Genomic DNA, 20,249 nt, shown 5'->3' with positions numbered 1-20,249 from the left:
GCATTTTGTAAGAGCCAAAATTTGCAAGGCTTTCCTTGAAACACCACTGACACAGGGAAATCTCCAAACAGTGTGCAACCAAGATGCCAAGTTCTCAACCAGGCAGCACTAGAGACTTACCCTGAAAAATTGTCACACCACTTTCTTCACTACTTCTCATGTAAATAAAACTATTTCCTTCAAAGAACTAATTATTTCTCACACCGAGAGCTAAACCTCTCACAGACAAAATATCATGTATTTGCATGAACCCAGCAAGCCGTTCACGGAGGATTTACAGCTTCAAATCTCCATGCCGCAGGAGCAGGAACCTCACCAGCTGAGGCCTTGGTGGGAAAGCAGTCCTAAGAAGGGTGACAGGTGTCCAAGCCACCCCCACACACACAAGCTCGAGGGGTTTAAGGACCTCATCTCTGCAAGAACGTGAGGAAAATCAGCACGGCACTCACACTATTTATAAAGACAAGGGCCATGAGACCTCGCTGTGGATAGGGCTTACATCTTACCTCAGCCTATAAACCAGCACCCCGCCCGCCATCGCGGCCCTCCCGCCCCACCCCACCCAGCGCTGCCACACGCAGTGGCGGGAAACCTCCCCCCATTCATTTCCGGCAGTGTGGCGTCCCCCTTTTTGCGACAGTGTCGTAGCCGCTGGCCGCCGCGCTGGGCGGCGGCGCGGCCGCGATGGCGTCTCCCTTCAGCGGGGTGCTGCAGCTGACGGATCTGGACGATTACATCGGGCCCTCGCAGGTGGGTGCGGGCCGGGGGCTGCCGGGGCTGGGGGCGGCGAGGGGGGACAAGCGGCGGCCCGGGCCTGCCCCCTTCCCGTCCCCGGAGGGGGAGAAGATGGCGCTGAGGGGGGGTGGGTGAGGCCTGGCAGCGTGAGGGAGGCGGCACAGCGGACACGGGGGCAGAGGGGGCCCAGGCCGGCGCCTTCACACCTCCTCCGGGTGCTGTTAAATAAAACGGTTAAAAAGGGAAAAACCACGGAGACACCTCGCTGTCTCTCCCCGCCCCCGCGCAGGGAGTAGAGAGGACAGCGACGCCGATCCGTGCAAGGCTCTGGAAGGAGCTAAGGAGGGAAATCTTGGCCCAGCAGCCAGTTGGTCATTTCCACCCCGATCTGGAAACTCCCCTATAAATGTTCATCTAAACACCCCCCACCCCCTCCCCCCCCAAAAAAAAAAACAAACCTTAAGCCTAACCAAGTTTCCTAGTGCACCACTCATCAGCACAAATGCTCATGGGAGCGGGTGGCAGAGAGCTGGGAATGAACAGCAAGGACGGGTCAAGGCTATTGTTTTTGTAGCCTTCAAGCACTAGCAAAAGTACAAAATAGTAATCCTGAACACATTTACTGACAAGGAAAGTGGAAAAAACTATCCTGAAATGAGATCAGTGGAACGGGGCATAGCAAACCCCATTAACTCTCCTTGCAGTACTTGGGTTTCCTAGTGAAGTCTTTCACATAAATAACGCGACCCGCTTTTCTGTTTCAAGTAGAGATCATTGTTTTTTTAATTCGGTGAGCATAACTGAAAAATCATAATGACACGTCCCTGCTGATCTCTGAATTCTACGAAACGTAGTAAAGCTGGATTATTTGAGGGGGGGAAACCTGAAGACGTTGCCAGAGCAAGGATGGGAAAAAGCAAAGAAAATCCTAGCTGTAGAAGTAGGACAAGGAGTCATAAGGTGCCTAAAGAATAAAAATCGTACAAAATGCAAACACACCCTTGAGACTTAATCACAGAACAATACAGAAAACTGGAAGCAGTCCATCTGAGGTCCTCAGAGTCCTTTTGACATTAAATGAAACTTCATTGGCACTAGCCACATGTTGACTGTGGTGACCACGCCTCCATCGGTTAAAATTTGCAATGAAGAATGCACGATCATCTGCAAGATTTTAGAGAGGAGGGCTGCGCAGGCAAGCCTCTGTTCCTTTCAAGGCTCCGTAAAACACAGCTGCATTCTTCAGGAAGAATAGCAAAATTGTCCTCTGGTTTTGGTATGATGCTGGAAAAGTGTTCCTTCTGTAAAAAAGGGGTAAGAAGCTTTTGCTTTTACATTTTCCCTTGGTGGTTATAGATTCTGTAAGTAAATCCAGCTTAATTTAGGGGAGAGTAAGCAGCATTCACTCTAGAACTAGTGCTTGGGTTTGATCATTCAGGGTTCTATTAAATCGACCTCTTTGTTGCTCATCTCCTCCCTTTCGGGATTTATTTCTCTTTCAGGAATGTATCAAACCTGTAAAGGTGGAAAAAAAGCCTGGAAAAGCAGCAGCTAAGATCAGAATTGAAGCTGATGGAAGCTATTTTCAGATCAATCAGGTATGAGTGATTTTTTTCTTCATTAATGTGCAAAATATCCAGAAAACGTGAGTGTATTGTTAAGCATTTGAATAGTCTACAGCTATTTAATGCCTCAGAGAGTACCAAGATGTTAGAAATGTGTTGCAATTGCTGTCAGCATTCTCTTACCTTTTTTCCAAAGTTCCGCTTTTTAATTACCTGATTTTATAAGCAGTAACTCTGGTTTTGTGTCAGTCTTTTATGCTCTGAAACACTGACATGAATCAGTGAAGATTTTCAGTATAAGAGCAGATAAACTAAGTCTATTTTGCCATCAATACTTAAGTTTTAGCAATTCCTTGACTATTTGCCACAATGTCTTTTCTTACTGCATTATGTCATACAGCAGAGTGATCACTTGGAGATTCAGTTAGATATTCTTAAATTTTACTCTGTTTTTTCTAATAATATTTCAAGTTATATGTTAAACAGCCTGCAGAATTCATAAGCCTCCTGGTTCCAAAATTAATGCTGAGTTTTGCAGAACAATTTTCCTATTTACACAGAAAAGGCTAGCATTTCTTAGTTAACCAAACTGGAGATTCATTCAGAAATGGTACTTTTAACTTTAGGCAGATGATGACCTTTGGACTTAAAAAAGCAGGATACAGCACTTCCAAAGGAGTCTGGTTTCTTATTTTAAAATTTTAATTTCATAGTGTCTAATTGCTTGGTCTGTCTCCAACTTTATTAAGAAGTGATGTTTAAGAGGAGAATCTCTTGGGAAAACTGACTTATTCAGGTCAAATATGAAAAACATTTTCTTCCAGTGGCAAGCCACACACTGTCTGTGATACGCTGTCATACAGTTTTCCCATCGGTGTCCATTTAAGTTTTGCACACAGAAAGATTGCAGAACGCTCAGTATCACTTGTTAGCGAGCTTGTAGGCTGATTACACAATCTATTTAGGAGGAATGAAATTCAAGTTCCCGTGAAGAACCAGCTCCAGTATTGTTCAATAACACAAGCAACATCTGATAGAGGTGACAAGGCTGGCGTGCCTTCCCCGGGGTAACATTCACTGCACACCGGAGATCGGAGCTTAAAGGCTTGCGATCCCCGTGGTCTACAGTTTTGTGATTAAAATAGCAGCTGCAATCTGTAGCATTAGCCATGCTAACCCCGTCTTCAGCCACCCACAAGTTGGAAAACTCAGCAGGATGGACCCTGTTTGCTTCTGGAGCAGTGTAATCTCAGTGTTTTGGAGCAATGTTAGCCCACCGGATAGCACAAAGAATTGGGGCCTAAGCAACTGTTCTGTATTTGATGAAAGTTATGTTCTTGGTCTTGCTAAAATTTTCTTGAAGTTCCTCAGCATATTTGCATTGGTGTGCCAGATAATCCTATTAAAAGCAGCAAACTTCAAAGATACTTGTCTTTCTCATCTTACTAAAAGATACCTTTTTTTAATGATAAACCAAGAGCATAAAAAGGGCAACACCTTTGTTACTAAATATAGTAAAGGTGGAAAAATTGCTGCATAATTCTACACTGTGATCAGAACTGAGACTAATCTGTTTCTTCATAGGATGGAGGAGCACAAAAACTGGAAAAGGCTAAAATTACTCTGAACGACTGTTTAGCTTGTAGTGGCTGCATTACATCAGCAGAGAGTGTTTTGATCACCCAACAGAGCCACGAAGAGCTCTGCAAAATGCTGACTTTTAACAAGGTAGGTGACAAGTCATGGCTAGGTGGGCTGCAGAGTTTGGAAGTCTTAATAGGTTGGTACGATGCATTTGCAGAAGCACGCGTAGAAACAACACACATAAAAATTAATTTCAGAAGTCTGAAGGATCTGAGGACATTCTCAGTGCCCTGTTGCGGGTTTTCTGATTTTTAAAAAGTAATCATGGGTTTGGAAAGGACCCTTAGTGTAGTAAGTTACAGACTTCCGAGTTAAGCTGAGAGATGCTTTCTGATGTTCTGGTGTGCTGAAGGTTCTGCATGTGCCATGTTAATATTGTGTGAACGGTGCTGTTGTTTGTTTGTTTGTTTTTTTTTTGTTTTTTTTTCAAAGACTGCCACTCCCAGTGAACGGAAATTGGTGGTGGTTTCTGTTTCACCACAGTCCAGAGCTTCACTAGCTGCAAGATGTAAAATGGATGTTCTGGAAACAGCGAAGAAGTTGACTGCGTTCTTAAAGAGTTTAGGCAAGTGTGGTATTGCGTTCTGTTAGTCTCAGCGGGGGCTCCTGGGGCACGTGTGAAGTGTAACTGTTATGAGCGCACAAGGCTGATGTGATTTAACCTCCCCGTGGACTCGTAATGTTTCCTAATTGGCATTAGTTAAAACGCAAACTGTCTGCAGCTTCAGTCACATCATAAACTTGGAGGGATGGAAGGAAAGAACTTCAAAGTTTAGATTTGCAGTCCCCCTGCCACTTTTGCTTGTCTTACCGTGCTGGCGTTCTAGGGAAAAAGGTTCACCCTCAGCTGCAGAAGTCGATACCTGTAAATAGGACGTGCAGTTTGAATCCAGTTTGACTGGAGGCTTTTTGTTGTAGTTTGCCGTATCTTTCTTCTGAATTTTAACACAGATGCTGTACTGCCTAGGTGTGCACTACGTTTTTGATACAACCTTCTCAAGAAACTTCAGCCTATTGGAGAGCCAACAAGAGTTTGTGAAACGCTTTCGAAAGCAATCTGAAGACAAACGGGCTTTGCCAATGCTAGCTTCTGCCTGTCCGGGTATGGTATTAAATTAGTTACAGAAATAATAAAATGCCATGCAAATAGTACACTAGAACAAAAAAAAAAAAAATCAGAAAGCTAATCAGGAAAGTTTAAATGGATAAATTTACTTAGAGGATTACTGTCTTCACAATACAAAGAGACCTTGGTGATAATAGCAGTAGTAATCTATACAGTCACCTAATGATCTCTAAAATTAACCTTGTGTTACACCTCCTTTGGTTTTTGCACAGAAGTGAGGCTGAAAATGGTTATTAACAGGTACTAAGCCTGAGGTGGGGGGAGGGTAGGCAGAGTGAAGGGCTGCTTGTTCTTTGTTAATGTAATTTGGTAATTACACTCTTACAGGTTGGATCTGCTATGCAGAGAAAACCCATGGCAGTTTCATCATTCCTTACATCAGTACCACCAAGTCTCCACAGCAGGTCATGGGCTCCTTGGTCAAGGGCTATTTTGCAGAACAGCAGGTGAGGGTCTGACGTATACTGTGCTTAATGGCAAGCTGCTAAAGTTGAACGCTCCCAACTGATGCTTTTTTATTTTGCTACGTGTTATACATTAGAATTTAAAGGTAAAAATTATCTTGCAGAAGCCAGCAAAGGCAGCATCTTTCTCGCTTCTATTTCATCTAATGAGAAGTTAGCAACTAGGGCAGTAAACATTGAGCACATGCTGCATGAACTACTTAAAACCTCTGCATGTTATTTGGGAAGGCTGGAGAAACTTATTTTTCAGTGTCTTTGTGCTCCCGTCTTGTCTGTGTGTGATATTTTCATGTTGCTTAAAGTTGGTGAATAACTTCAAATAAATTATCCTAAGACAGAACTTCAGTCAGTGCATACGTGCAGCTCATGTCTTGTCTAAAAATTACTTGCTCGTTCCCAACTTAATGTTCTGTTTCAGTTTGACTTAGTTCTGTTCTCAGTCTTTAACCTTTGGAATCTTTCCAAAGGTAAATCTGATATTTAAAGACTAGCATTATACTAATAGCCTAGATTTGTCCAGTCAGAAACTTAAGCAGCACTTCTGATTGTATGATTTATTGTCCGTTAATGAGCGGTGGTTTAACACTTGCATTAAGTAAATGCTGACATCTGCATACTTGTTCCAAAAATTGGCAGCTACTAAGAAGGCTTGGCACAAGATACTGAAACAATGGCCTTGAGTCAATGACTTGTTTCCTCGGTCTGTGCTTATTTCTTGGATGGTCATGAGGTTTTTGTCTGACTCCAGATCATTTCTGAGTTACTGATGCAGGGGCTGGGCTTCAGTAAAAAAAAGAAGAAAACAGAGAAAGCACATTCTGTAACTGCATAATTAGGAATTCACTTCGCTGACTGACTTTGTCTGGATCATCTGCACTAGCAAATGGAGGTGGGGGAAACCTGTAAAAGGCCATACTGCAGACACTTGTTACAAACTAAAATGGGGTTCTGTGAGAGAAATTAAAATTTCATGTATCTATAAATGTGTATGTGTGTATTAGCAAAGTAAACATTCAGTAATAGTCAGGAGTATTTCCAGAGGCGCGGTGACATTAGTTTCATCACTCTCCTTTGCACCTGGAGAACACCTCCCTCAAAGCAGGGCTGATACTGGCCAGTCCAACTGCGCGGCTTTGTCTTTCTTCCAGCACTTAACACCTGACCAGATATACCACGTAACAGTGATGCCCTGTTATGACAAAAAGCTGGAGGCCTCAAGGCCAGACTTTTTCAACCAGGAGTACCAAACTCGTGATGTGGACTGTGTAATCACCACAGGTAAGCAGACCTGGAGGTAGCCCAGCTAATTTCTGGAAGCTTCAGAGGAAAGTGTTTGTTAGTTTTAATAGCCCCTTGCCTCCAATAGGATATGTACTGTACGGATATTGCTGAATAATTACACTTGAATAATGCAAAGCACGTCCTGGTAAAAATTGCAGATGCAGTCTTATGTACTGGTCTGTGGATTTTGCTTTCCTTTATCCCCAAAATAAGAACTTCTAATGTCTGTGATTCTGTTTTAGGAGAAGTGCTAAAGTTGTTGGAACAAGAAGGAGTGTCTCTGTCAGATGTAGATCCTGCTCCATTGGATACCATGTAAGAATAAAATCCCATCTGCATCTTCAGTTACAGGGTTTTTTCATCCAGTAGTTACAGAGTTCTTCAACGGAATTTGCCTTTCCACTGCTGTTCTACACAAGGCTGCGTGTGTTTGCATTTGATTTGCTTTCTTGTGTCACTTGAATCAGTACAGTTGTGCATGAAAATACTTAATCTAGAGGATATGATGAATTTCCAATTTTGGAAATTATTTGTTAGTAGTAGTCTGAGGATTAGCAGCTCTCACTGTAAATCAGCAGGATTGCTCGAATTAGCTCAGTAAGAGTATAATGGCAACATAATTGCGCAGAGAAGTACAAATTGCGTGACAGTCATTTACTTCAGATACCGTTACTCACACTGTAGCTGGTGGAATCCCACAAAAATCTACCTGCAAACTTGGAAAAGTGAAAGAATCCAAATCAACGATGGGAGTTTGCTAAGACAGAGCCTGTTGCTGCACTCAGTTTGCTCAGTTCGCTTGTCTCTGTTCCTAGTTATCGGAGCTACTGTAAGGATTCCAGAATTAAAGCCTAAATAAGAAATATTTAGGTCACTCAGCTAATCTCTGGGAGTCTTTATTTGTAAAAAAAATGAGATCTAAAACATGTGCAAACCAGATGAGACTTTAGTTGCTTCAACTGAAAAGTAACGACTTCAGCTGCTTAAGTGACAACGGCACAGAGATCTGAGTGACTACGGAAACATTAAATCACATTTTACTCGTCTAAATTGACGTGCAGTGGTGGTTCCACACTGAATGCTAAACCAAAGCATTCTCTTCTTCAGTTTTAAAAGAAACATCTCTGTAGCACTTTGCACGTTAATAAACAGAAAGGCTACATATGCAGCACCCTTTAAAAATTATAAAAGATGATAATACAATTCAAACATTTACTGCTCAGGCTCTTGAGGTTTTTTGGAGAGGTTTTGATTCACCAAATAAGCAGCATCTAGTGCCTGATTACAGTGTGACACTAGTCTGTTCTCAGCTTGCAGATGTGAAACTTTTTTAAAATTTGGTTGATTTCTAAATACGCTTCAAGTCCTTCCAGTACAACCCAGGGCCATTGGCAGCCTTTGCTCAAGAGCTGTCTCATCAGCACGTGTGCGTCGACAGAGCTGTGCAGGGAAGTGTCCTTACACGCAGCCTGCTTCCTAGATTAGTTTTAATTGTTACAAACATTGGTCCCTCCTGTGCTTCTGAAAAGAAGGAGAATGTGAGGTAGGGATGGTGTGCTGCCATTGAATCCCTTTCACGTAAGGGATACTTAATTTTAAAAAGAGATTTAAAATAACTTGCATGCCCAGGCCTGGGTTTCCTGCTCCATTTCAGCGGATCGGTAGGTGTAGGTTTCACATAACACATGTGCCAGCACACATCTATTTACGCGTAATTTCTCTGGGATTAAGTGCCTTTTTCTGACATAGCATATGCACAGATTGCTTTCACATCATAAAAGAAAAGTACCCTCAGCTATAAAAACACCTGCATGGCTGAGTCCTAAAAGTACAACTTCAGAAGTTGCCCGTGTAGACAAGTACTTCTGTTCTACCTGCTGTATTGTTACACCGCTAGCAGAAAATTGAGGAGAAAAAAAAAAAAAAAAAAAAAGATTCTGAAGTGTTTGGGCTCCCTTAGCAAATGACATTATGGAAGTGTCAGTTATAACACAGAACTGAATATCTAATTACTTGATAAAAATCTCTGGCCGGCTTCTTGGGAGTACATTCTGAGCACCAGGCCTCATGCTTGGGGTGATAAAGTGCCGCTATAACCTTTTGCTAGCTTTAACGTACTCGGTAAATTGACTGGTTACAAACAGCACGTATTCCTCACGGCTTGGAGCGTTCACATAAGCAGTCCAGTGGCTGTTCTGCTGCTTTGTCCTCCAGCACGTGGAAAAGCCCATTAAGAGGTTATTACATTTGGCAGCAAGAATGAGATAAAGTGCCAGAAATCCCGGGACTTGTGCTGGTGTAACCGTTCGCTCCAGGCCGGCGCTGGAGCTTACTGGCAGCCTGGTCTGAAGAGAGTAGCAGTACGTGAGGCCAGACACACTGAAACATTTTGTTAATGAAGCTCAGTTCCTGTAAACAAGATCAAATTAAAAATAGTTTCTGAGGGTGATTGCAGGCTAAAGTGTTGCCTTCTGCAGTTCTTCCAAAGCGAAGATTTTATCTGCAAGAGGCAACGTCTTCCATTTGCCTTGAAACTGGCCTGAATTCAAGTGTTTTCCCTTCTGCAGCTGTTGTAGGAGAACGCAAGTGTCGCTGCCTGATGAGTGCTTATGAGCAGATCCCTCATCTTGTTATTCTCTCATAACAAAAGCTATTGTTGTGGCTTCCATCTGGTGAGCTGTTCTCAAGAAACATTATCTTGACCTCTGAATAGTCGCTTGCCTTTTGGCGTGTCAGGGAGATGGAATTAGTTTGCAGAACTGATGTTAACGTAGCTGTTCAACCCCAAAAACGTGTTGAACTGGAACCGGGATCCCACTGAGGACGGCCGTGCACGGAGCCAGCTCCATGGCACCGTTGGCTTTGCTCACCTTTGCTACAAGAACGTGAGGCACGTGAAACCCCGGCCGCACCGACCCCAGCTCTCCGGGCTTGCGAGCATAGATACCACTGGTACCTCCCAGAATCTCTCCCTCGCGCCCCAGCAGCCGCGTCGGAAGTAGCTGCTTTCAAAAACCGTGCCGTAGCACAGAATTGGAGCTTTCAAGCAGGACCTCTGCTTTTGTTAGTGGCGCAGAAAAGCTTTAGCACTGCTGAGGCGGCCCTTGCAGGACTCCTGCTCGCCTGCGTTCTCCGAGAGCACAGGTTGCCCAGACCCGTACCGCCATCGCTTCGTCGCTGCCCTCCTCCCAAGTGTAACCCAGGAGGGCTGTAGGGGTATCAAACGGGAAGCTAATAAAATAAACCTCAGGTTATTGTCCTTTTAACTCAAACGCTCCCGAAGGAATTTTTGATACGTGAAGATTTGAGTTGGCAGTGCAGGGGTCGGGCCTTGCGGCCTGTGAGAGTGTTTCCACTGAGCTTGGCAGCACAGGGTTAGCCCTGCTGGGCTCTGAAGCGATAAATAGGCGGTTCCCAGGAAAAAGGGAGAATGGAGGAGCTCCAAGGGAGCTGCTCTGGGGTCTGCTCTATTGCTCGAGTCCCCCCGGAGCTTTGCATTTGCGCCGGCTGTTCTGTTTTATCAAAGATTCCCCTAAAACTGCCGCTGTCTTCCCGCAGGCTCGGCGGGGCGGCGGGAGAGGCGCTCACCAGCCACGCAGGAGGTGGTTCCGGCGGCTATTTGGAGCACGTATACAAACACGCAGCCAAGGAGCTCTTTGGAATTCAAGTGGACACAGTTCAGTACAAACCTTTAAAGTAAGAATTTTAAAGTCCCGCAGAAAGCACCGTTCTCATTGCAGATCTGCTCATGCTGTTGTCTCGCTGAGGGGCCGAAACTTTCTTTGCAGTGTTAAACATTTTACTTCAAGGCATGGGAATTGGCTTCTCACTCCCACAGTTGCTGAGCAATAAATCAGCCAGCGCTCTGTGCAGCCTTTCCCTGGGAGACTTGTAGCCCCTTCACCACCCACACGCTTTATTTCGGCCTGATGGATTTTCCCAGTATCAAGTTGCAGGCAGTTTTTACAATCGTTTAGAAGACAGAGCTCACACAGATCTGGGCTTCCTCACCTGTAATCGCACCAGGGAAGTAGGTTGGTTACTAGCCTAGCAGTTGGAGAACAGAAAATCTTCTTCCATCAGGGCTTTGGGGTTCTGTTTTAGCTGTATTGTGGTGAGAGGGAAAAAGTCACTGGAATTCGGGCACGGGGGCTCATTCGGCTGAGATTCCTGCAGAGCTTCCCTGCGATACTAACGTACCACTTATAATTAATTACATCCCCAATTAGCAATATTTACTTTTAGGATTCTCTGGTCTAGCAAGCAGAAGGAACAGTCCCCCAGAGTCGCAATATGAAATACTTGATAAAAATCAAATTACTTACTCTTTTATCAGGAACAGGTATTTCCACTAGCCTTAGGAGTCTGGAAGCCTTCAGGAATGGTTTGCTCCCCGGTTTTATGACCCACTGCAATTTCAAGGTTTCCTCAGCGGCCTCACTAACGTAGGAGTTGGCTGAAGCCAGCTCAGAAGGCCTCTCACAATGAAACTTTTGTTCAGGCTCTGTTTGCTGAGCTTTTAAGGCTTTATTTCACACAGGTGTTCTTCAGCAAACTCAGTTCAGGTGGCGGGTCCTCAAACGAGACTGGGAAAGGAGCTGTAAGCTGGTTCCTTCCTCTGTTTTGTTTGGGTGGCAAAGAACTAGGACAGCTTTCTCGAATAAGATTTCCCAAAGAACTTTGTTTTAGCACAGGGCTCTTTGAAGTTTAAAATAGAAGTTAATTTGGATAAGCCATTTTCTCTGCTCTTGTTCCTCAGAAACAAGGACTTCCAGGAGGTGACACTGGAGAAGGATGGAGCAGTCCTGCTCCACTTTGCTTTGGCATACGGGTTTCGGAACATACAGAACTTAGTGCAAAAGCTGAAGCGAGGGAAATCGCCCTATCACTACGTGGAAGTCATGGCCTGCCCGTCAGGTAAGACCGCGCGGGGATTTCACTTACAGCCCGTAGCTGTAAGAAGCTCTTCGAAACCGTACCTAAAATCCAAGAACAAGAGGCAGTTTCTCACATGCTGGATATTGTGGCAAAGCCTTCACATGCGCGAGATGCGATAGTCACAGCGTCGGAATTTCCGAGTTGTTTGCGTGTGTATTTCCCTACCGAGATGCTGGTAATTCTTCAGGATTTAAGTAATTACAGTTAAATTCCATTGCACAAAATTTGCATAACCAGGGATTTTAAGGAGGTTCTCCTGGTTTTCTGAGCTCTTTGGCTGCACGGCCCCCTCGTAGTGCGCCCCCCCCCCCCGCCAGCCCCCGAGTGCGTCCCAGGGGTGTTTAACCAGGGGGGGGTCTCTGAGGCTCTTCCCACCTGGCTTCTGTTCTGGCCCTTTTCTGGAGACACGCGGCGAGAGCCAGAGCTCCCTGCTGCTTCTTACCCCCTCTTACTAGAGGAGTAAACCCCAGTTACAATCACGTTTTCATTTCTGCAACCACAGGTGCAGATTAAATTAACGGGAGCTGGTTTTTGGGGGGGGGGGGGGGGGTGTTTGGTTGGTTGGTTGGGTTTTTTTTTTTTCCCCCTGATAAAACTGAAGTGCCTTCTGAGCCCAGTGCCGTTTTCTCACTTCGTTGCGCGCAGGCTGTTTAAATGGCGGTGGTCAGCTCAAACCAGATGGCGAATCCAGCAAGGACCAGCTTCAACAAGTCGAGAGGTTGTACGAGTCTCTTAGGGCAGCAGTTCCCGAGGAGAACCGGGCTGTGAAGGAACTGTACGAGCAGTGGCTGGGAGGCGTGGGCTCGGGGAAGGCTGCCAGAGCTCTGCACACGGAGTACCACGCGGTGGAGAAAACAAGCACGGGGTTGAACATCAAATGGTAAAGCTCAGGGGCCAAGCCACTCGGTGCCTTTTTGACTCAGCTGTAGGTGAAGATTCTCAAAGGGCAGTGAAGGTTCCGGGGCGGCACTGGGACTTGGCAATTTCTGCCTCTCGGTGGGGACAAGAAGGTAACGCGCGCACAAGCTGGCAGCATGAATTCCCACAGCTTCACAATTATTGAAGCGATGGAAAGAAAAAACCCAAACGCCGATTTAAAGCCCCCGTCCAGAGGAGCAGCAGGGCAGCCCAGCCTCGGCGGACCGAATCTGTGCTCCCCCCCTGCCCCCGTGCCTCCCCGAGCGGGCGGATTTTGGGTGCTGGAGGCTTTGGCTCACGGGCGGCTGCGGCCTCGGCGCGGTGAGCGTTGTGGTGAGCGTTGTGCCACGTGCCTGTTCCTCGCCCCCAGGCCTCGCGGGGTGGTGGCAGCGGGGAGTTTTAGGGCTGGCTCTGTCGGGATCACCCTCGTTTAGTTACAAAGGCTCTAATTAGACCTTCGGGTCTGGTTTGCCACTTGGCTGCCCCTGAGCTCCAGCTGCAGCAGCTTTGCCCTGGCAGAGGGGGTGGGGACCTGCAGCCACGCTGGGGCTGACAAGTGGCCTGAGTGACTGTTCCAGAAGAAAAAGAGAGTCTTTTTTTTTTTTTTTTTTTTTTTTTTCTTTAATTATAACAATTGTCTGTAACTGCAGGCAATTACATCTCTCTTTCTCTCCCTCAATACACAGTAGAGTGAGTCACAGAACTGTCACTTCTACCCCATCCTCAACAGCCGGTTACTGACAGAGAATATCCTTAAATTCGGAGAAAACCCCTTTTTTTCCAGTGTTCCAAGTAGAGAATTTATTGCCAACTTTCTTTCCAAGGAAGGACAAAGCCCTTGGTGTCTCTGAAAGGTGTTACTTTACAAAAGTTAATAGAAGGCGGCTGCGAGATGTAATCATTACAACAAGTAGTTTACCAGAACAATCCAAGAGGTCAGTAAAAACACAGCTGGTTTAGCGCAGCGTGGGGGGACGCCGTGCCAGGAGACAGATGGATGTGAAACAGATTTGGCCGTTCGTTACCGGAGCCGACGTGCGCCTGTCTTGCTGTCTGTATTTTTACATACGGGTATTTTCAGCAGATAATAACCTTCAGAGAAGAACAACTGAACGACTAAGTCTGGTTTGGTCTCTTTAACGTGAACATCAGTTTGTGGGGAGTTACAGTGCGGGTGGGGAGGGGCGGGCGGCCGGAGCCCTACAGAACTCGAGGGGAAGGGACGTGGGAAGATGCAGAACTTCTCGTGCCTCCCGTAGCTGCAAGCGAAGGTGAAGTTAAGAATCACGTTACTGAATCACTTCGGTGTTTCTCCTTTTCCCGGCTACTGCTACGTGAGGAAGAAGGACTGTGCAGAAAGTCGAATGAAAACTGAAAGCAAAGCTGCCGCGTTGCTTTGTTCCTGCAGAGTAAACACAAAGAGGGAGCTGGAGCCTGGTCAGAGCCAGCCCGAGGGCGGTGGGAAGCCTTGGCCCACCCCTTGCAGGGGCTCCCCCCGCCGTGCTGGCCGGCGTCAGCCTCAAAGCCACCTCCACTCCTTAGTAAAAGCAAGCCAAGAGCGTAAAAGACCAGTTTTTGAATGTTTTTAATTAAAAGCTTTACATTTTTCAGGTCTTGCTGATCGAGTAGTGAATTCACAGTGTTCATAAGGCAAGAATCTCTCCGTGCTGCCCCCCTTCCCCACCCCGGTCGTTTTACAAGCAGGTTGGTCGTTGGGGTGGTTCCAGCGATTGCCCTTCCCCGTGCAGGGGGGTTACAACACCCAGGGCTGGCCTGCACCAGAGCGTCGGGACCTACAGCCAGAGCTGGCAACGCAGAGGCAGCGCAGTGCTGAGGCCACAAACGCTGCGAAAGAAACCCGGGGGGTGTGTGTGGAGAGCGTGCGCGCCCGGCCAGAAGCGCCCAGGGACGTGAAGCTGAAGGAGCCGGAGCTTAAAACGACGGGCTCTACGTTCGTCCCCTTCTCCAGCTGCCGGCTCGCCCCTCGGGCCGCAGCGAGGCGTCTGCTCCTGCTGCCAGAGCGGCTCCAACCCGAGCTGTGGGCCAGGACCCCCCCCCCTCCCACTGCAGGGGGGCACGGCCGGGACCCCCTGCCTCCCCACTGCAGGGGTGCACGGCCAGGACCCCCCCCTGCTGCAGGGGTGTACGGCCAGGACCCCCCCCCCCCCGCTGCAGGGGTGCACGGCCAGGACCCCCCCCTGCTGCAGGGGTGCACAGCCAGGACCCAACCCCCCCCCGCAGCAGGGGTGCACAGCCAGGACCCCCCCCTGCTGCAGGGGTGCACGGCCGGGACCCCCCCCTGCTGCAGGGGTGCACGGCCGGGACCCCCCCCTGCTGCAGGGGTGCACGGCCGGGACCCCCCCCTGCTGCAGGGGTGCACGGCCGGGATGCACCCCCCCCCCCCGCAGCAGGGGTGCACGGCCAGGACCCCCCCCTCGCTGCAGGGGTGCACAGCCGGGATCCACCCCCCCCCCCCCCGCTGCAGGGGTGCACAGCCAGGACCCACCCACCCCCCACTGCAGGGGTGCACCTCTGCTCCCAGCGAAAATAAACTTGCAGAGCAACACCCAGGTAAGGGCCACAAACTGTACCAGTACACTTAAACTGAGCAACTTTGAGGCAACAGTAGCGAGGCAACTCCTGCAGCAGGATGAATTCTCCCCCTCGAGGGGGCAGAGTCGCTTCTAACGCTACAACTTAAAAAAAACCTCGGTCTAGTTTCTAGCAAGGGAAGAAACGGCCACAAACCAGGCTCCAGTGGTAACAGACGCGGCTCACAGTCCACACGATCCTGAAGTCAACCCCAGTCCAGTGTTAGGAGCTATAAAATTTATAATTGTTGCTGTTAGAAGTGGCAGCACAGGGTACAGGAGGACGGGACCAGCTCAGCTCCTCTGTGTTTCCAGCTGAACCACGCCGAAGCCGCCTGCCCGAGCCCAGACCCTTCACCTCGATTTTCACAGCTATTTACAGAGCTACCATCAAGCTCTATTTTTTTTCTTTTTCCCCCCCCCAAAAAAAGAAAACTACTTTACTGATTTGTAATGCACCTCCCCGCCACCTGCAAATAAAAGCGTAGCACATTTCCCCGACTTTATACAGCGCTGATTTTGCACAATCAAAAGGCTCGAGAAACTCAGCTGCTCCTGAGCTCTTTTTCTAAAGGCAACATAAATATTAGTTGCAGCCAACTGCTTTCCTTTCCCCATTTTTTTATCTTGGGGAGAGGGGGGGGGAAGCAGCAATGGATGTGCAGCAGCACGTTGTTGTTTGCTGCCTAAAAACTGTCGCACCCTGAAAAGTATTTCGCAAAGCCAGCGGGTTGGAGCACACTACACTGTCCTCCAGGCCCGAGCGCACTCGGCACGGTTTAAGCGGTGTGGACGGCTCCCGTAAATCGGCGATCGCGTTACAAATCCCTGCACAATGTTTCTGTGTTGGCCTACTGTAAAAATAGGAAAAAAAAAAAACAAAAAAAAAAAACAGCAGAGGAGGGGAAAAAATTCTCCAAACCCCGCTGCAAGGAGGGATTTCTGTCAGCCCAGGTCTGGAGCGACGCCGGTGCTGCCGAACGCCAGCGAAAGCACCAGTCGCCGTCCCTTGTGCATCCAAGTCCCGGCGCCTCGTCCCTGCCCTCAGGGGGGCAAAGGGAGGGTTTGGGGGGGGGGGGGGGGGGCTGCCCCACCAGCCCGGCCCCCCCCGTGGAGCGCGATGGAGCACCCAGGTCTGGCAGGAGCACGAGCACGTGGCAGCCCAGCGGGCGCTGGCTGGGCCGTGGGGCACAGCACCACCGTCCCTCGAAGACCTTCTCCCCTTTTTTTGCACAAATGAGGAGACTGCACCCCGCAACCTGACCGTGGGTGTCCTCCCCAAAACACCTCCCGGGCTGGGGGGGGGGGGGGGTGGTCGGGCGGTGCCTCAGCTCGCTGAAGGCACCCACGTACTCCCTCCCCGCAGGGACCGGGCGCTCAGCAGAGCTCCCGGGGGAGCCGGCACGGCGCTGGAGGGAGCGAAGGCAGAGCAGCCTCCAAACGAGCAGGTTAAAGACAAAAACCACTTGCCAAGTCTTACGGGTTAAGTCAGAGCCGGCCGGGTCGCCGCGGCTGCTCACTTCTGCTCCAGGAAAGGGCTGAAAAGTCCCCAGTCGAACGCCAGCACGGCCTGGGGATTGGGCCGCTCCTTGGGCTTCTTGAAGTTATCCTTCTCGGTGCGGAGGGTCCTCAGCACCTCCACCGGGTCCGTCTTGCCCGTGAACTTCTGCAAGGGCTCCTCCCTGCAAGGAGACGGGCTCTGCTGTGACTCGGGGAGGGGGGGGGGGGATAGGATGGGGAACCCCCCTCCCCACTGGGCACACTGGGATGGACAACACGGGGAGTCACTCGTGCCGGGTGGCTGCTGGGGCGCACGGGGCTTGTTTGGGGGTTCCCCATGCCGGGCAGTGGGGGGCCCCTCCCATCCAGGCACCCTCCCCTCCCTCAGGGCTTGGATTTCCCACCAGCTAGTGGGGCCATGGGAGAAGGGGTGACGCTGGAGGGAAAAAGGGGAGCAGAGTTTGGGGGCAGGACCAGCCAGCCGGGGCCTGCCCACCCCCCAGCCCCATTTTGGGGCCTTTCATGCCCCCCCCCCCCCCAAGGCACCGGCGCTGCTTACGTGACCCGCAGGAAGGGGTTGTAGAGGAATTCCTCCTGCAGCGTGGAGGGCACCGTGGGCAAGTCCTCGTCATCCCGCTGCTGCCGAGGAACCAGAGACGTCCAAAAACCTGCCGGCACCCACCACCACCTCCTCTGCCCCCGCCCCAGCGGGGCCACAGCCGCTTACTTTGGCCCACGCGAGTTTCTTCTTCACTATTTCATTCTCCGGTTCCACTTTCAGGGCGAACTTGAGGTTTCGGACGGTGCATTCGTGGCCGCAGAACACCTTCTGCAGTGCCAGGGGGAAGTACCCTGTGTCACACGTGCCAGCCTCGAGCCCCCTCACGATTTTAGGGTCCCTCTCCAGGCCGGGGCTGAGACATGGGGGCACTCACCGTCTCTTTTGGCAAAGCCCCCAGGATTTGGGTGAGGTTGGTGTACATCTGCTCCGCCGTCCCCTCGAAGAACTTCCCGCAGCCTCCCACGAACAGGGTGTCACCTGCAGGGAAAGGGCTCTGGGAACGGAGGGGACCCTGCCCCGCTCCCGGGGAGCCGGGTGGGAACCCCCCCCAGGTGCTGGATTCACCCCGTGAGCGTGGGGGTGGGGTCGGGCGGCAGGCAGGCAGCACGCCCCACGGGGCGCCGTGGGATACCTGAGAAAAGAGCCGGAGCGTCCGGGGAGCCGTCCTCCCACATGAAGTAGCACATGTGGCCCGAGGTGTGGCAGGGGGTGAAGAGGCACCTCACCCGGATGGCCCCGAACTGTGGGGAGGGAGGGTCAGGACCCCACTGGGGTTGCCCAAGCCTTGACGGGCAGCCAGATCCCACACACCCCCCCCCCCGGGGCCCACCCCAAGCCCCTCAGCATCCTGCTTGGTGCTCAGCGGATCGCAGACATGCTGGGAGCAGTGGTTTGGGCGAGTCCTGGCTCGCCCGGGTCTGCTCCAGCGCGATCCCAACTGGGCTGGGAGTGGGACAAGGTCTCTCCCCCAGCCCAGCGCTCCATCCCTGCCCCAAATCCACGGCGCCACGTCTGCAACCGCCCCCCCCGGGGGGGCACGGGGAACCTGAGCACAGATCCCCGGCACGGGCGCCGCACCATCGCCCAGCTCCGCTCCCCGCCGTGGGGCAGGACCCGTGGCGTGGGGGGTCGAGCCCCGGGGTGGGGGGGGGGGGGCTCCCGCCATCCCTACGGCCACGTACTGTCAGCTCCTGCTCGTGGGTCACTTTGTGCGTCAGGGCCCCGATCCGCTCATCGGCGCCGTACACCCGCAGCCCGGGGCAGAGCCTCGCCAGCTCCTCGTTGCCCCTCGCGTGGTCCCTGAGTGGGCAGAGGGGGGGATGGAGCCGCGGGCCCGGCCACCCCCCCAGTCGTGTGTGTCCCCCCCCCCCCGGGGCGACGCTTACCAGTGGTGGTGGGTGGTGAGGATCGCTCTGAGCACCGCGTCCTCCTTCCTGACGATTTCCAGCAACTGAAACGGAGCCAGAGCAGAGGGAAGTCAGCGCGGAGAGAGGAGGTGACACCCACACCCACACCCACCCCACACCCACCCCCCCCCACGGCTGCTCCAGCCGCACAGCCGCGAGCAGCCAGTGCCCCGGCCCCACGCAGGATCCGTCCCGTAACGGGTGGAGCAGGGCAGAGAAAAAGGTCCAAACCAACCGCCGAGCAGCAAGGGGATGAGGGTGGGATGAAGGCTCAGCTCCCCACGCCCGACCCCGTCGATCCCACGGGGATCCCACGCCGCTCCCGCGGGGCCGGCGGCGTTTTACGGGCGGCGCTTTCGCAGCGTAAGCGCGGGCGGTGCGGCACGGGCCACGCAAGGGGTGGCCACCGCGGCGGGGAGACGGTGGCCGTGGAAGCCATCGTGGCTACGGGTGGCTCAGGGAGGGAGGCACAGCTGCCGGGAGGCTTTTTCACACCCACTTAAAACTCCCTGCGACCGACCAACCCTCCGGCTGCTCCCGATTCCGCTCCTCCGGGAGGAAGGAAACGGCCAAGTCAGCAACAAACGCTTCAAACCCGGCGATGGCGTTCGCAGCCCCCCGAGGGTGGCACGGGGGGGGTGACACGGGAGGGGGGGGGGGGGGGGGGTGACACGGGGTGACCCCGGCCGCTGCCTTCCCGGCCCGCCGCCCAAAAACGGGGCTTCACGCGGGAGGCGCGCTCCAAAGCCCTGTTTGGGGTTATTTTCACTTGCTTTGAGGTCTGCGAGGCTTCCAGTTTGGGTGTGGGGAGGACTGGGAGGTAATGGTTAAGGCAACGTGGGGACCGCCCCCCCCCCCCGCAGCCCGGGTGGGAGTGGGGTCTCGTGTGGGGGGGGGGTGAACAGGGGCCAACCCAGCCCGTGGGATGCACCCCGCTGCACGCAAAGACCCCGCGTGTCAACCCCACGGGCACGTCCCCCCAGGTGGGACCCCGCAGCCCCCACCCGGGACGTGGTGAGTCGCGGGGGGGGGATGCAAAACGCCTCTCACCCTTTTGGGGACAGCAGCGTCCACCGCGACGGCGTCCCGGGTGCTCTCCTCGATCACCAGGTACATGTAGTTGTCCTCCAGGACAGAAATCACCTTCACCTTCATGGTCCCCCACCAGCACCGGCCGTGGGACACGGCGTGGGGGGGGGGGCCCACGCAGCAAAACAGGGGAACAGCCCCGGCCGCACGCAGCAAAATGGGAGGACGGCCCTGTCCCCACGCAGCCGCAGGGCGAGGACACGCCGGGGGAGCGGGGGGGGGGGGGGGGAGGAGGTGGGGGCGGTTTCCCCCCTCCCAGCCTGGTCGCGTCGCCCCCAGCGCGACCCTCGGCGGAGCCCACGCGTGACGCTGCCGCTACCTGCGGGCGGCACCGCCCGGAGCCGCGGCGCGGCCCCTCCCCGCAGCGGGCGGGCGCGTCCCGCCCCCACCGGTGCAGTGCGGGGCGGATCACGCTGCGTGGGGCGGGGTG

General features: G+C 51.8%; 2 protein-coding genes across 6 annotated transcripts; one reads left to right on the top strand and one right to left on the bottom strand.

Annotated features, from left to right (window-relative positions):
- The first annotated feature begins 633 nt into the window (after positions 1-633).
- CIAO3 (cytosolic iron-sulfur assembly component 3) lies at positions 634-13,791 on the top strand. Its single transcript, XM_033000360.2, has 11 exons — positions 634-750; positions 2,238-2,333; positions 3,885-4,028; positions 4,377-4,509; positions 4,912-5,046; positions 5,398-5,516; positions 6,683-6,812; positions 7,058-7,130; positions 10,374-10,511; positions 11,575-11,732; positions 12,399-13,791. The coding sequence occupies exons 1-11, from the start codon at positions 685-687 to the stop codon at positions 12,635-12,637; spliced, it is 1,431 nt and encodes a 476-aa protein (XP_032856251.2). The 5' UTR covers positions 634-684; the 3' UTR covers positions 12,638-13,791.
- On the bottom strand, positions 13,265-20,122 carry HAGHL (hydroxyacylglutathione hydrolase like). 5 transcript variants are annotated; one of them, XM_033000374.2, is made up of 9 exons: positions 19,781-19,994; positions 18,710-18,774; positions 18,506-18,623; positions 17,956-18,064; positions 17,698-17,801; positions 17,490-17,591; positions 17,322-17,401; positions 16,743-16,944; positions 13,265-14,073 (listed from the first exon to the last, which is right to left on the bottom strand). In XM_033000374.2, the coding sequence occupies exons 1-8, from the start codon at positions 19,883-19,885 to the stop codon at positions 16,779-16,781; spliced, it is 849 nt and encodes a 282-aa protein (XP_032856265.1). In that variant the 5' UTR covers positions 19,886-19,994; the 3' UTR covers positions 13,265-14,073; positions 16,743-16,778. The 5 variants fall into 5 exon arrangements, with proteins under 5 accessions (XP_032856265.1, XP_032856272.1, XP_032856282.1 ...); XM_033000381.2 differs by lacking the exon at positions 13,265-14,073 and adding an exon at positions 15,183-15,492; XM_033000391.2 differs by lacking the exon at positions 13,265-14,073 and adding an exon at positions 15,841-16,116.
- Positions 20,123-20,249: the final 127 nt, after the last annotated feature.

This window comes from Tyto alba, unplaced genomic scaffold, assembly GCF_018691265.1.
Source record: "Tyto alba isolate M040663 unplaced genomic scaffold, T.alba_DEE_v4.0 Super-Scaffold_28, whole genome shotgun sequence".
Lineage (NCBI taxonomy): Eukaryota > Metazoa > Chordata > Aves > Strigiformes > Tytonidae > Tyto > Tyto alba.
The sequence above is the reverse complement of the archived record's forward strand: the minus strand, read 5'-3'. Positions and strand labels throughout refer to the sequence as shown.